Below are 14,062 nucleotides of genomic sequence, written 5' to 3'. Positions count from 1 at the left end.
AAGGGATTGACTCGCCTCACTTGATGATTGCAAGCAAAGTAAGGTAATCACCTTTAGGAGATGAAGTTGATGCCTCATAAGCAAGGCTTCGTGAAGATCCGAAGCATTAGCAAAGGGAGAGGAGCTTGAGATTTGAAGTATACATTTCGTTTCAAGATGTTTGTTGTCCAATGTGATTTCTGAGGATTATTGCTGCCCACTCCGTCAATTCATCTAAGATTATAGAACCATTCATATTTATCTTAAAAGCCAGTTTAGAGAGGGTGGTTCCCATCTAGTTCGAGCATCTTTTTTCGATGCCCCCCCTTATAATTCCACATCAAAATAACAGTAGGGCAAAACTAATAGTAGTTCCATATAGAAAATCATCTTCATCTTGAATCATAGGATCATTAGACTTACCTTGCTCGCTTGGGTACTTACCAAGTTATCAGCTTACTAGAGAGTACCTTCACCTCCTTCAACCTCCATACTCGCCCCAACGGAGTCTCCTCCATATTTATACAACAAATGGATGGGACCTTTTCATACTTTAATTCTCCACAAAGGACACTTCTCTAGGGGACCAAGCCACATCTCCTGTTTCATTGGTTGAGATGGGATAATCTCGACACCCACTACGGCAATATCACATTGTTCTCCATGCATAGTGGGTTCATCTATTCTCAAAGGTTTACCAATCCTAGCAGCAAGCATGATTAAAGCCTTAGCATGCCAATACTCTATAGGGAGTTGAGGGAAGCAAATCCACAGTCGGACCACATTAATCTTAGCCTCCAATGGCCGGAAATCATCTTGACACCTTAGAAGATTTAACACCCCTGGCCCTTCCGTTAAGATGGTAACCATGTCATTTTCATTAGAAAATTTAGAGGTACGTATAATTATCACAATCCATATTAGAAACTTGATAGAGCCTAGTAATTGGCCATGGGTTGCTCGGTTGCAACCTAAGTTCAGCTATGTGCATGGGTTTCACCAAAAATTTACAAACTAAGTCCAGGTCCCAATCTGCACGCTCCCTCTCTGCATCTTAGGATCAAAGATGATCCGATTTGCGATCGTAACTTTGATGGGATCAAGTTTCTTATGATGAATGAGGCTCAGGCCTCCCTTGGACCACCTTCACCCAAGATCTAGGAGGTTCATTCCTCCCAATGTCATCGTGAAGCCGACCTTTACCTTTACCAATTAAATCTTTGCCTTGAAGATCTTCTGATCTCTAGTAAGCAGAGATTTTTTGTTTCTCCTATGGTTTTCGAGTCCAAAGAGCCTACATTTCATTGCTTGATAATTTTCAATCTAGAGATGTAATTTACTACATATTTCTTCACTTCGTTGTGATTTGTGAAGCAATTTTAATTAATGGATGTAATAGAAATTTTCAACATAGACATTGGATTTATGCTGCTACTTGCTTTCTTTCTTTGTCGTTGTTGTTGACGGAGATGCATTGGGCATGCCATCACCATCATTCATCACTCTTAAAAATATGTCCTACGAAAAATATGGCAATTCTAACTTTTTGGGCTACATTCACATCCGTTGTGTATGACTCGCCGATGTACCGAAAAAAAAAAGATCAAAAATAGCTGACATTGCAAAGATAATGGATTTGATTAGCAATTTTTATCTGGTTTATATAATTACCCCCAAGTTAGCAATGCTAGGGCGATCTTCTTTTAAGCCAACTATTTCTTTCCTTCCATCTTCTACCTCCTCAACATCATCTCCAAACATCCATTTGAAAAAAAAAAAAAATATATTATTATTTTATAAGAACTCTGAATTATTTTTAAAAATTTATTTTTTTAATAATAAATGTCTGTTTGTCCATTTCGGGTTTAATTATTTCTCCTCCAAACAACAGCGTACGGTTCACCCAACAAAAAAATGCGTTGGATTTCCAAGAATTTTCTGTTCGTAAGCTAACGGCAATCCTCAACCACTCCGCCACCAGGGGCACTTAAGCAATTATATCAAAAGCCAGTCCCCCTTCTGGAAAACAATATCGGTGTTCTTACCTCGAGCCTTTCCGACAAACCTCATCGGACAGCCGTCCTCCCGTCGCCTCCTCAACTCGCCGAGCATTTTTAATCCGCCGATGGTCCCTTTTGCCCCTCCAACGCCGTGATATTTCCCGATCTCTCCTAACCCCGCCTCCATGGCCGCCCTCTCCATCCCCACTTCCTCATCCTCCTCCCCCGTACCCCCCCTTTCCTGGCCAAACACTAACCTTGACCCCGACCCAAACCCTAATTCCCCGTTCCTCCCTTCTCCCCACCACAACGACGAACCCGGATCCCAATCCCTATCCCCCGACCCCTCCTCTTCCTCCGCCGCCGATCCGCTGGAGGGCGACGATGCCCCCGACTCCCCCTCCCTCGAAAACCCCAATCTCAGCCTCCATTCGATCGCCGTCACGCCGCCGCTGATGGCAGCGGAGCCATCCTCGTGCTCCTCCTCGCCGCCATCCGCCGCGTCGATGCCGTCGCTGCTGCACCTGTCGTTCAACCAGGACCATGGGTGCTTTGCCGCCGGCACCGACCGGGGCTTCCGCATCTATAATTGCGACCCCTTCCGGGAGATCTTCCGGCGCGACTTCGACGACGGGGGGATCGGTGTCGTGGAGATGCTGTTCCGGTGCAACATCCTGGCCCTCGTCGGCGGGGGGCCGCAGCCCTACTACGCGCCCAACAAGGTCATGATTTGGGATGACCACCAGAGCCGCTGCATCGGGGAGCTCTCCTTCCGGTCGGAGGTCCGGGCCGTACGGCTCCGGCGAGACCGGATCATCGTGGTGCTGGACCACAAGATCTTTGTGTACAATTTCGCCGATTTGAAGCTCGTGCACCAGATTGAGACGGTGCCGAACCCCAAGGGGCTCTGCGCCGTCTCCCAGCAGCAGGGGTCGCTGGTCCTGGTCTGCCCTGGGGGGCAGAAGGGCCAGGTCAGGGTGGAGCATTACGGGGCTCGCCGGACCAAGTTTATCATGGCACATGACTCGAGGATTGCGTGCTTCGCGCTGTCGCAGGATGGGCGGTTGATCGCCACTGCGAGCACCAAGGGCACGCTTATCAGGATTTTCAGCACCGTTGATGGAACACTTCTCCAAGAAGTAAGATGCATTGCTTGCTTTCTTTGAATCCATATTGGTCCTCATGATTCTTTTGTAGTTCGATGCATGTATATTTCCTTATTGTGTTATTTGCTAAGATGATTACGGTGAAATTCTAATATAGAACTGTTTGCCCTCAGATATGAGGGGTTGGTCTTAAGGTAGGTTTCTACACTTCTCCCGTATTTTCTGTTCTTCCTTTCATTTTTGTTGATTACTCGAATTGTAGAAATCCTTCTCCTGTTCTACACTTCTCCCGTATTTTCTGTTCTTCCTTTGCTTTTTTTTTGGTTTATTTGCCACATGTTTAGTGGCCCTCACAAAGCAGTCAAACCATCCTTCTTTCCACTGGTTGAGAGAAGCGAAATTTGCTGATATTGTGACTAGTTTCTCCCCACCAATCCACTTTTTGCCTTTTGCCCTCAACTAGGAATTTGTTTGTGATCACATAAAAAAAGAAGTGCTTAAAATTTTTCGATGGTAAAATTTGAAAAGAAAATGTGAAGTGAGGACGCAACTAATGTTACAATAGAGTTTACTTGACCTTTTTTAGTTGTAAATCTTTTATATTTTATTAGGATCAAGCATGGTGCTATAATCAGTATCATGTGAGGCATGGAGGGGCTGAGCCTGCACCACCTTATTAAGATGATAAGTTTTTTAGTTATTGTGCCCAAATCTATAGCCTTAAAAAGCAAGCCACGAGGCCCAAAGCCCAACACTACATAGGATATGAAGTTTATTGTCCCTTTACCTGCAGGGCATATCCACAAAGGCCTTGGCATGCAATACTGGATGATGTTGATGAAAAGAATGAGGCACCACCTGCACCTCACGTAATCAGCTTTTGAGAAACTAAGTGCTAGCAAGAACTTTGCTGGAAAGATTGCAATATACTCTACCATTCAACAAAATGAAAATGCTAAATTTCCCTGATCTAACCTCCAATACCTTGTGGGGAAGAGGAAACAAAGGGTGGAGAGTAGCAATATTAGATGTTGCAAGGCTTTCAAATTTGACCTTCATTGTTGGTTCTTCAAGGGATGTGGTAAAGGTATCATGGAGTTCAAGCTAATAAATATTTGATTTGGTTATAGTGAATCGTTCCTATGGTGCTAGTTGGGAAGTAGTAATGACTACTTTGGCTGATTTCTCAGTGCCTGCATATTAAATTGAAGTCTAAAAAATGATGTACATCAAGTCTACCACCTATATGGATGCATGAAAAAAATTGAAAAATGAATTTTCATCAAATCTCTTGCTATATATGTTGTATATGTATGTGTGTAACAAAAGGCTTTGCTATTGCACTTTTTCTCTTTGATGGTGTTCAATTTTAAATTCAAAAAGAGAAACCAAATATTGGTCTTTTTCCATTCTAATTTTTCTAGATAGTTTGACCTAAAATATATTTTGCGATAATTGTATTGCAAGCACATTGAAGGAGTGGGATAGCTATATTTCTTGGATTTTTTTCCCCTACTTTTAAGAGGCAGTTGCAGTATGTGTGTCTCTAGGGAACAACATTACACATAAGATTGGCATCTAAATATTTAGAAATAATAAGATTTATGGAAAAAGGTGAAATAAATTAAAAAAATAGAGATAAATAAGTAGAAAATGAACAATAGAAAATCAAGTTTTTTTTTTTTGGTGGGTGGGGGAAGGTGAGGAAAGAGGGTGCTGGGCGTCCGGTGATGAGGGAACAGACAGAGATGGAAGATATGAGAGAGATAGTGAGAAAGAGAGAGAAGCAGAAGAAGGGGGCAAGGTAAGCAGATGAAGAAGAGGCAAAACAAGTTGCGAAGAAGATGGGGGGCAAAGGAGATAGAGAGTGGGAGAAAAGGAGGTGAAGGAAAGGTAACAAGGGGGGAGAAGAAAAACCAACACTCAATCCTTTGGTGTTAGCTGCCAAAGTATATATGCCATTTTCCATCCACTGTAGGCCATTGATTAACTAACACTAATTGTTGGATGAGCTATAGCCTGCCCCCGCACCCCACCCCCCCAACACCCTTTCCTTTTTTCCTCAACCCCCACCTCTCCCTCCCCTCTTTGGAGATGCTGGAGTTTGAAGAGTGCATTCAGGAGTGCAGTGGGCTGAGGCTTTTAAAACCAACCCATGGGCCCTAATGACGGCTTGCGAATATCCTACTTGATCGATGTTTGGCTGCATTTGAGGACCACATTGGCCCAATAAGGTGGGGTCACTGGGCCTCGTTTGCACATTTGGTCGCATCGGCTAATATTTTAGAATGCTATTCCTTCCCCCATACTTTTTCATTTCTCTTGACTTGATTGACTGAGGTTTTTCTTGCTGGTAGAATGACCACTTGGTTAATTTGACTTAGATGGCCATTATAATTTACCCAGATCAGGTACATTATTAGAGTACAAGATCAGGACCAATACTCTAGTGTCTTAATTTTCTTCCAAATTAATTATTTTGTTGTTTTTCATATAGGATGCATTAGACCATGAGCTTGACTTCAGTAAATAGGTCAATCAGATGGCTAGACTTGAGCCTGCTCCTTTAGTCATGTAGAAAAGTTTATGTTAGTTATAATTAAATATGCCTTCCATCTGTTTTATTGAATGAATCTTGAACCAAAGAAAAGAAAAAAAAGAAAAAGCAGGCTGGCTGTTGTACTGATTCATTCCTCGCCAGGTGACGTGATTCAAGATTCCCACATCAATATAAAAGAATAATGTGAATAGTGGATGTAGGAGTAGAAGGGAAGCATGGCCCGTTGTGATTTAGTTTTAGAAGGGTGTAAGCTTTAAAGTTATTTTAAGAGATTAGTGCAATTATTTTGAGTGAATGAAGATTTCCATTTTATGGACTTTGGCAGATTATTTCTGGTATATAACCTTATTGTGGTGACAATGATCTAAAAGAGGCTAAGTTTTGAGTTGAGAGATCAACCTTTTAGAGAAAGCAACCATCAAGTGATTGTCACCCTGAGACGGTATTGCACTTACCTATTCAAATTTATCACCTGAATTCCTGTCTTCATATGCCGCCTCATCCTTGTGCTTCCACCATTTTTTGCACGCACCCTTGAAAAATTATGATTTGGTTTTTTTATGATTGGCAGGATATCCAAATAAACTTATGCTCAAATTACTTTTAAGTTCCTAAATTTGAAGTCGAAACAAATGTTACATCAAAACTCTGACGTACAACAAATTTGGAGTAAACCCGTTTGTTTTATGCTTTCAGCTTTCATCTATAACAAATACAAATAAATTTTCATGCATAATCTCAAGGCTCAAGGTTTATTTTCTTTGGTTTTAATGTCTGCAAAGAAAGTATACTAAAAGAAATTTCTCTTAAAACCTATAATAGAATATGAATCTATGAATAGAACTCTTACTTCCTACAATTTTGTCTATGTTCCATGACTTGAGTTGTACCTTTGTTGTACCTATAATACTGAATGTTGTTATTTTGAAGGAGAGTTGTTGCTCTTTCCCACAATAGAATTGCTTATTTTACTGTTTTCTCCCCACTTTGTGTGTGAACCTGTGTCCAAATCACACTAGCAGCTGTATTAGACTTTGCTTTTACAAACCTTGTATAATTTGTGCATACTTTTACAGTTCATGCATATTTTTTAATTTTTTTTTATGATTTCTTTCCAGGTTCTGCTGTTTTTTCAGTAAAGCTCCTCTCTGTTTTATATTTAGCGATTTTGAATCTGATGTTATTGGGAGATCTTTTGTTTCTAGGTAAGAAGAGGTGCTGATAGAGCAGAGATTTACAGCCTGGCCTTCTCTGCTAATATGCAGTGGTTAGCAGTCTCCAGTGACAAAGGAACAGTTCATGTGTTCAGCCTCAAGGTTAATTTGGGATTGACAGGAAATGATAGGCCCCGGCCTGCACCAGAGCCAAATCCCCCAGCTATCACTTCATCCCTCTCTTTCATTAAAGGTAACCACATTTAACTTGTAAAAATTAGTAATCACGCCTGGATATTTCTTTATGCAAGAGGAAATCATATGAACTTACTTCTTGAACTTTTATGAGATCTCGTGATAATGGTTGGTTTTCCATCTAATTCGTCTTTGTTAGTGTTCACCACTGGTATTCTATTCTTTCCTTCCAGAGTCTTTTTAATTGTATAATGCTTTTTATCAAAATATTTTTTGTCTGCCTCGATAGACTAGTAATTTATTTTCATCAAAAAAAAAAACAAGTCGCCGGTTCATCTTTAATAATTGTAATGGAGATTAAAGATCAATATATACCCATAATATGACATTTGTCATGGTAAACAGTCAACTCATTGAAAATCTTATTCATTAAAGGTAACCACATTTAACTTGTAAAAATTAGTAATCACACCTGGATATTTCTTTATGCAAGAGGAAATCATATAAACTTATTTCTTAAACTTTTATGAGATCTCATGATAATGGTTGGTTTTCTATCTAATTTGTCTTTGTTAGTGTTCACCACTGGTATTCTATACTTTCCTTCCAGAGTCTTTTTAACTGTATAATGCTTTTATCAAAATATTTTTGTCTGCCTCGATAGACTAGTAATTTTTTTCATCAAAAAAAAAGAGAAACAAGTCACTGGTTCATCTTTAATAAGAGTAAAGGAGATTAAAGATCAATATGTACCTATAATGTGACATTTGTCATAGTAAACGGTCAACTTGTTAAAAATCTTATTCATTAAAGGTAGCCACATTTAACTTGTAAAAATTAGTAATTGCACCTGGATATTTCTTTATGCAAGGGGAAAACATATCAACTTATTTCTTAAACCTTTATGAGATCTCGTGATAATGGTTGGTTTTCCATCTAATTTGTCTTTGTTAGTATTTACCACTGGTATTCTATACTTTCCTTCCAGAGCCTTTTTAATTGTATAATGCTTTTATCAAAATATTTTTGTCTGCCTAGATAGACTAGTAATTTATTTTAATAAAAGAAAACAAGTCACTGGTTCACCTTTAATAAGTGTAAAGGAGATTAAAGGTCAATATGTACCTGTAATATGACATTTGTCATAGTAAACAGTCAACTTGTTGATGATCTCCTTTTCAATTTTTTACTGGAAAATACTACTCTTAACTCTACTCTAGATTTTATTTTGACTTCATGAATAAGTACAGTTGAAAATTTTGCTGACTTCTATGGATGATAAGCGTGTCAATGGATTGGATTTTGACATGATCTGATCGAGATCCAATACGATCTATTTGATATGATAATTATTTTTGACGCGGGAATCCACAAAGATCCAAATCTGATTTCCTAAAGGACCTAACTCGAATAGTATATAATAATATAAAAATTATCTATGCTATGATATAAAATACAATCCTACGTAGTTTGTATAAATATTTCACTTGCATGATCCCACCTTGCCCCTCTTTCTCCCATTCTTGCCCTCCAAGCAATCCCACCCTCTTATTCACCAAGCCAAGCAGAGCTTCGGACTGCTCAGTCTTGCTTGTTATAAGAAAGTGGTAATCAAACGTGAGCCAAGCTGGAGATACGCTTGCTAATAAATGTTAAAGCACTGTTCATTTCATTGTTGGACGAGTTTGAAGAAGCCTAGTGTTAAGTTTGTTTTTACAAACCCATATTATTCAAGCATGATTTTCTTATAACTTGAGCTTTAAACGAGGCCTGAGCTTTGTCTTGACTTGCTTCTTAATCAAAGGAGCTCAACTAAGCCCTATTATTGATCTGAGCCTGAGTTGTTTCTGATCAGTTTGGTTCATGTGCATCCTTAGCTAGAGTTCCCCATGCCTTAACGAGAAAAAAACAAAAACCCCCGCTGCCCCCTAAAATAGGAGAAATTAAAAATAATAAAGCTCATCTTGCTTCCATCCTCCAGATTATCAGATTAAATTGGACCACGGATTTTAGTTAATGGATCATACTTGCATCAGCTCCAGTCCATCTATATGCCTCAGAAATTGTCAATAATCATTTTGAATATTTCATGTTATTTATTTTTTAATTTTTTTTAAATTCATTCCTTTTATTGTAACCACTTTAATCTTTTTTCAAGATATAATCTCCCATGTTTTTCCTTAACTTCTTGCAATTGTCTTGCTTAAATACAAAGTTCTGCCCTTGGAAATCTTCCAATGCTTGTCAGCACCCTACCGGTAATCATGTTGGTTTGCTTGAGTGTTCCTTGTGCTGGACCGGGGACCGGGGTTGGGTTCACTGCTGAGCAGTGCTTTATTTTTGTGGGTGGCAATCAAGTTCAACCGTGTCTTAGACGAGATCTTATTTCAAATGGTCCAGATGGATTCAATCGGCTAATAACCAGGAGTTTGTAATTAACTGGGTGAACAGATTCTTTTCTACCCTATATGAACTATCTGTATTGAGTCAAGCTAATGATCCTTTTTCTGGTGTTGAATTTGGACATAGAAATCTGATTCAAATGTTCATGTTAATGCTACGTATTTTGAGTTCGAACCGGGCAGGTTGCAAATTTTTCGAACCTGTTTGCAGTGTACTTGGATTTCAACATTGTAATCAAAGGAAATATGATATCATTTGTGTTGGTATTTATACATGAGAAAATTTGCTGTTAGTGTGAAAAATAGCATGCTGCCCCCAATCAGCTGCTGCCTTGTAGACTGTTTAAGTTAAAGTTGCCTTTTTGGTTTCATCTTAGGTGTTCTGCCTAAGTATTTCAACTCAGAATGGTCTGTGGCCCAGTACCGCTTGCATGAAGGTTTGCAACATAATGTTGCATTTGGACACCAAAAGAACACTATTGTGATTCTTGGGATGGACGGAAGGTATGCAATGTCAACTCCAACAATTGGCTTCCTGCTGAAACTTCAAATTTTGCCCAATATTTGGTACAAAGTTCTCAATTTTGAAATTTGGTGATATTTGCAACTGATATATTTATTGCATTTGGATATTTACTGAAACAAATTAGTGATACAAACATGATTTATTGCCTCTTAAGTGACCCTGACATGATGGCAATGTTGCGTTTATGTAATTTTTTTGCTCTGGGATTGCATGATTCCTTCCTCAAGACATTCCTGACTCATGCTGGTGCGCAAGAGTGGGTTTATGAACATTTAGTTTCTCTGCTCTCTGCGCATCATGATAGCCCAGGAGTGGGTTTATGTGTTTTTGTTCTTAAGCCATTGTGTCTTTATTCTAAACATACCCTAATGTTGTCCTGAATGTGCAGTTTCTACCGATGCCAATTTGACCCAGTGAACGGTGGAGAGATGACACAGCTGGAATGTTACAATTTCTTAAAACCAGAGGAAACCTTTTAGCGCAAGGAAAGTTTTATATGTCTGATTGTACTGCTGTTCACTATCATTGGTAAATATTCTTGGGGGCAATAATCTGTACATATCTTAGTGTTAACAGCTTGCAAATATTTCCATGTACTCATATCAAAGTGACTATTTGTGTGAATATCACATGATAGATCTATGTGTGTCCTATTTTCTGGGCACATTATAGTTTGCCATGCTATATTTATAAATGTCTTTTTGTCTCCCTGAATCTCTCTATTGACATGATGGACAGTTGCTTCATTAAAGGCTGTGGCGATTCCTTTGCTATTACGTAGTGTTTATTTCAATTTCCCTTTTTCCTTGTAATGTGTTATGATTTTCTGATGGCCTGCTCCTACCTTCAGTTGTGCTACATACTCTGCTTCTGGTTTCATGTTGTTTCAGCCTGTGCCTAGATATTTTACTAATCTGATTGGTTGGAATTATGATAAAACTTTGGCTCAATAGTCCAGGTGGCTAGAAACTAAAGCTTGAACTGCGAATGATTTTATAGCGAACTGAAGAAATATCTTAAACTGAAATATTATGTTGGTATTGCATATGCAACCTGCCGCTCTATCATAGTTTGCTGATGGATGGTCAGATAGATTGATCACCATTTCTAAGAAGCATGTTTGTCATGGTAAATTCCCTTTGTAAGGCTCTTTATGTGCCTTGATGCTGAGAATATGGGTGCAAGCGGAGAGGCCGGGCGACAACTATGAACCATTTTTTCTCTAAATGTTGTATGATTGGACTGATATTATGAAACCAATATCAAATCGTCAGTCATTGAAATGATGTTAGGTATCTAACATCCAGCTTTTTCAAGTTTAGCTCTTTCGCATCTCTACTGCATGGACCGTCCGTCGAAGTAGTTATGTCTAGAATTAGAAGTTTCAATTTTGGAATAAATGTAAGATAATATCAGAAAGAGGTTTCAGTAGTTAATTTTGCAAAAAAAATCCAGTTATACTTTTAAAACAAAAACAGAAAAATAAACTAGGGTTTATTTAGTACTGTTATCATTTTCTAGTATTGTTTGCACATGTGTTAGATCATGCTAGATCGTGCTGTTTGTGATTAGATTTGAATAGATTTGGATCCTTAGCTTAAGGAGGACGTCAAGGCTTAAACGAAAGAAGTATGCTAGAATTTGTGTCGATAATTTGCTAGATAAATTTTGGGTACTTATACAAGATCAAAGAAACTAACTAATATTTTTTGATTAATCTTTTTGAATGAAATTTTGAGTTGTTATTTTTTTTTTTTTTGCTAAAAAAAAAGGAGAAGGGGGGAGGAAGGGACAAGCCCAACCTCGCGTAGCAGCCCCCACTGGGCCCCCCACCCCGCCAGGAGAATGTTCGATGGGTGCAAACCGGGGCGTGTGTTGGGCACGCCGACCTATTTTACTTATACTCTCTCCACCCGTGAGCCGGCTCGATTACCCGATCCGACCCTCCGTGTGAGTACGTCACACCTGGCACCACCCAGGCTACCAGCTGACCAGTAGCACTTCCAGACCCCGTGTCCAGGCGTGGAGCATTCGGTCCCCAAATTTAATCGACGCCCGCGCGTTTCGAACCTGTAACCACTTGGTTGGAAGTAAACGCCCCGTTCCAACTGGGCTACCATCTTGGTGGCCTGAGTTGTTATTATTGCACTAGGCTTTTTGTGATGAAACCAGTTTAATTTTTCAAATTATTTTTTTAATAACCTCGTTGGAAGCAAGTATCTATTGCATTTGGAAAGCAGAAAAAGAAGAAGCAAGGAGCACATCTCATCCATTTCCATATAGAATTTTACTAATTTATAGAGAAACAAAATTAGAAAACAGAAAGGTGCCAAACAGGCCGTTATTATTCTGCTAGTGATGGCATAATTTAGTTCATATAAACTATTTTATTCTACTACTAAACATTGGAGACATCAAACGCGTCAGGATCCATCTCTCGCTCTTATATGGGGATGACCTCGGCGGTCTTCTTCCAGGCGGGCCTCGAGGAGATATCCTCCCACCAGGCCAGAACATGCGGCCGGGGGGTGACCAGATCCGCCTGGGGTGTCCTCAGGAGGAAATAGGTGTAGGGCATGTGGTTCAGGTCCGCCAATGTGAACTCACCGCCCAGATATTTATTCTTGGAGAGCCGCTCCTCGTACACGTCGAGCACCCTCCCCAACCTCTCCGCCTGCCGCTCCACCGCCGTCTGATCGGTTGCCTCCCCGATCCGCGGGTTGATCACCGCCTCGAACACCAGCTCCTCGACGGGCGGCCCGAACTGCTGCGACTCCACCGCCAGCCACACCTCCACCGCCGCCGCCTCCGCCGGCCCCCCCGCCGACCGGAGCAGGTCCGGTCCGGTCTCCTTGTACTTGCTCGCGATGTACCGGTTTATCGCCCGCGATTCTGGCCATCCAATTTCGCCGAACGATGAGAACAGGTTGAATAAATTTTAAAAGGCTCGATAATTTTATAATTACCGAAAAGGATTATATCTCCATCCTGCAGCGCCGGAACCTGACCGAATGGCTGCAAAGAAGATATATGAATTAGAATAACAGTTAAGATTCAAAAGAAGAAAAAAAAATAATAAGAGAGAGATCGGGGGAGCTTGTGATCGCGGGCACGGAGATTGACGGGGACGAGCTCGAAGTCTATTCCCATCTCGTTGAGCAGCGCTCTCGCCCTCGTTGTGTTCGTCGACAGCGGCGTCCCGTATAGCTTCATCCCCATCTTCTTCTTCCTCTCTCTCTCTCTCTCTCTCTCTCGATCTGGATTTTGATTTTGGTTTTAGAGGGCGAGTAGATCTCGTCTTGTTAATATGACACCCTGCGCATCAATTTCACCACCTGTGAAGGTTCAGCCGTCGTTGGGGCGGCGACATTGGAAGATTTTCCTAATAAAAGACGACTCTTTTTTTGTGGCACGACATCGACAAGATGGACAGGGACCTGCCCTCGATCGACCGCGGCGAGTAACTAGAGCATTTTTTGTTAGGATTTGGTCATGCTGGATTCGGTCGGAGTCGGCCAAGCAGGACTTAATTTGGCAAGCATTTTGAGAATAAAAAAATTTAATGATAGTCGTGTTATAAAACTACCTTTTTCTGAGCTCGAACCTTTATAATGGCTTTGATGTGCCTGAGCTCACAGCAATAATGGAGGGATAAAGCAAGGAAAGAACAAATAACCAAGAGAAACAGAAGCATTTACAATTTTGAATATCAGATAAGAAATGATCTGTCTTAGTAGATCTCCCATCCCTTATTTACTGATATGCATCCGCTTAGGATTTTACTTAAGCAGAAAATAAAACCTAAGAAGAACCACATCTCTCTCTTTCTCTGGGCGCGCGCGCGCTATAATTCACACAAAAGAAAGATACCAATCTTGCAATCGCAGTATTAAGTGGCTGGATAGAATGGCTCCTTATTTTCTGCATGGAGTTCTTCGAAATTCCTGATATGTCATGCCGTTTTGCTGCAAAAATCAAGCAAAAAACATTTTTAATACACCTTTTCCAAGGTCCATCATGTCTCATTAAGGTGCTTTTGGTGTTATCTTTCTAAATGATGATAGCAATTTTATTATTATTTTGGTTCAGTGCCCCAGTTGATCTTCTTTGGAGATTCTGGTCGATTATCGCTTGATATAC

At 40.3% G+C, this 14,062-nt stretch overlaps 1 protein-coding gene and 1 pseudogene across 2 annotated transcripts; one reads left to right on the top strand and one right to left on the bottom strand.

Annotated features, from left to right (window-relative positions):
• The first annotated feature begins 1,873 nt into the window (after positions 1-1,873).
• Positions 1,874-10,633, top strand: LOC103715269 (autophagy-related protein 18a). Its single transcript, XM_008802842.6, has 4 exons — positions 1,874-3,118; positions 6,851-7,052; positions 9,774-9,900; positions 10,311-10,633. Exons 1-4 carry the CDS (start codon positions 2,165-2,167, stop codon positions 10,399-10,401), a joined length of 1,374 nt encoding a protein of 457 aa, XP_008801064.3. The 5' UTR covers positions 1,874-2,164; the 3' UTR covers positions 10,402-10,633.
• A 1,531-nt stretch (positions 10,634-12,164) lies between these two features.
• LOC103715303 (glutathione S-transferase 3-like) lies at positions 12,165-13,289 on the bottom strand (annotated as a pseudogene). Its single transcript, XR_015967929.2, has 2 exons — positions 12,889-13,289; positions 12,165-12,814 (listed from the first exon to the last, which is right to left on the bottom strand). The product of XR_015967929.2 is annotated as a glutathione S-transferase 3-like (transcript).
• Between the last annotated feature and the right edge of the window lie 773 nt (positions 13,290-14,062).

The sequence above is a fragment of the Phoenix dactylifera genome, chromosome 8 (genome assembly GCF_051530095.1).
Source record: "Phoenix dactylifera cultivar Ajwa chromosome 8, Ajwa_hap1_PhDact_Kaust_v1.1, whole genome shotgun sequence".
NCBI classification, from domain to species: domain Eukaryota; kingdom Viridiplantae; phylum Streptophyta; class Magnoliopsida; order Arecales; family Arecaceae; genus Phoenix; species Phoenix dactylifera.
The sequence above is the reverse complement of the archived record's forward strand: the minus strand, read 5'-3'. Positions and strand labels throughout refer to the sequence as shown.

Coding starts and splice junctions, on each gene's coding strand:
- LOC103715269 (XM_008802842.6), top strand. CDS start 2,165: ATGGCCGCCCTCTCCATCCCCACTTCCTCATCCTCCTCCCCCGTACCC. Junction 7,053..9,773: donor ATCCCTCTCTTTCATTAAAG/GTAACCACATTT, acceptor GTTTCATCTTAG/GTGTTCTGCCTAAGTATTTC. Junction 9,901..10,310: donor ATTCTTGGGATGGACGGAAG/GTATGCAATGTC, acceptor CTGAATGTGCAG/TTTCTACCGATGCCAATTTG.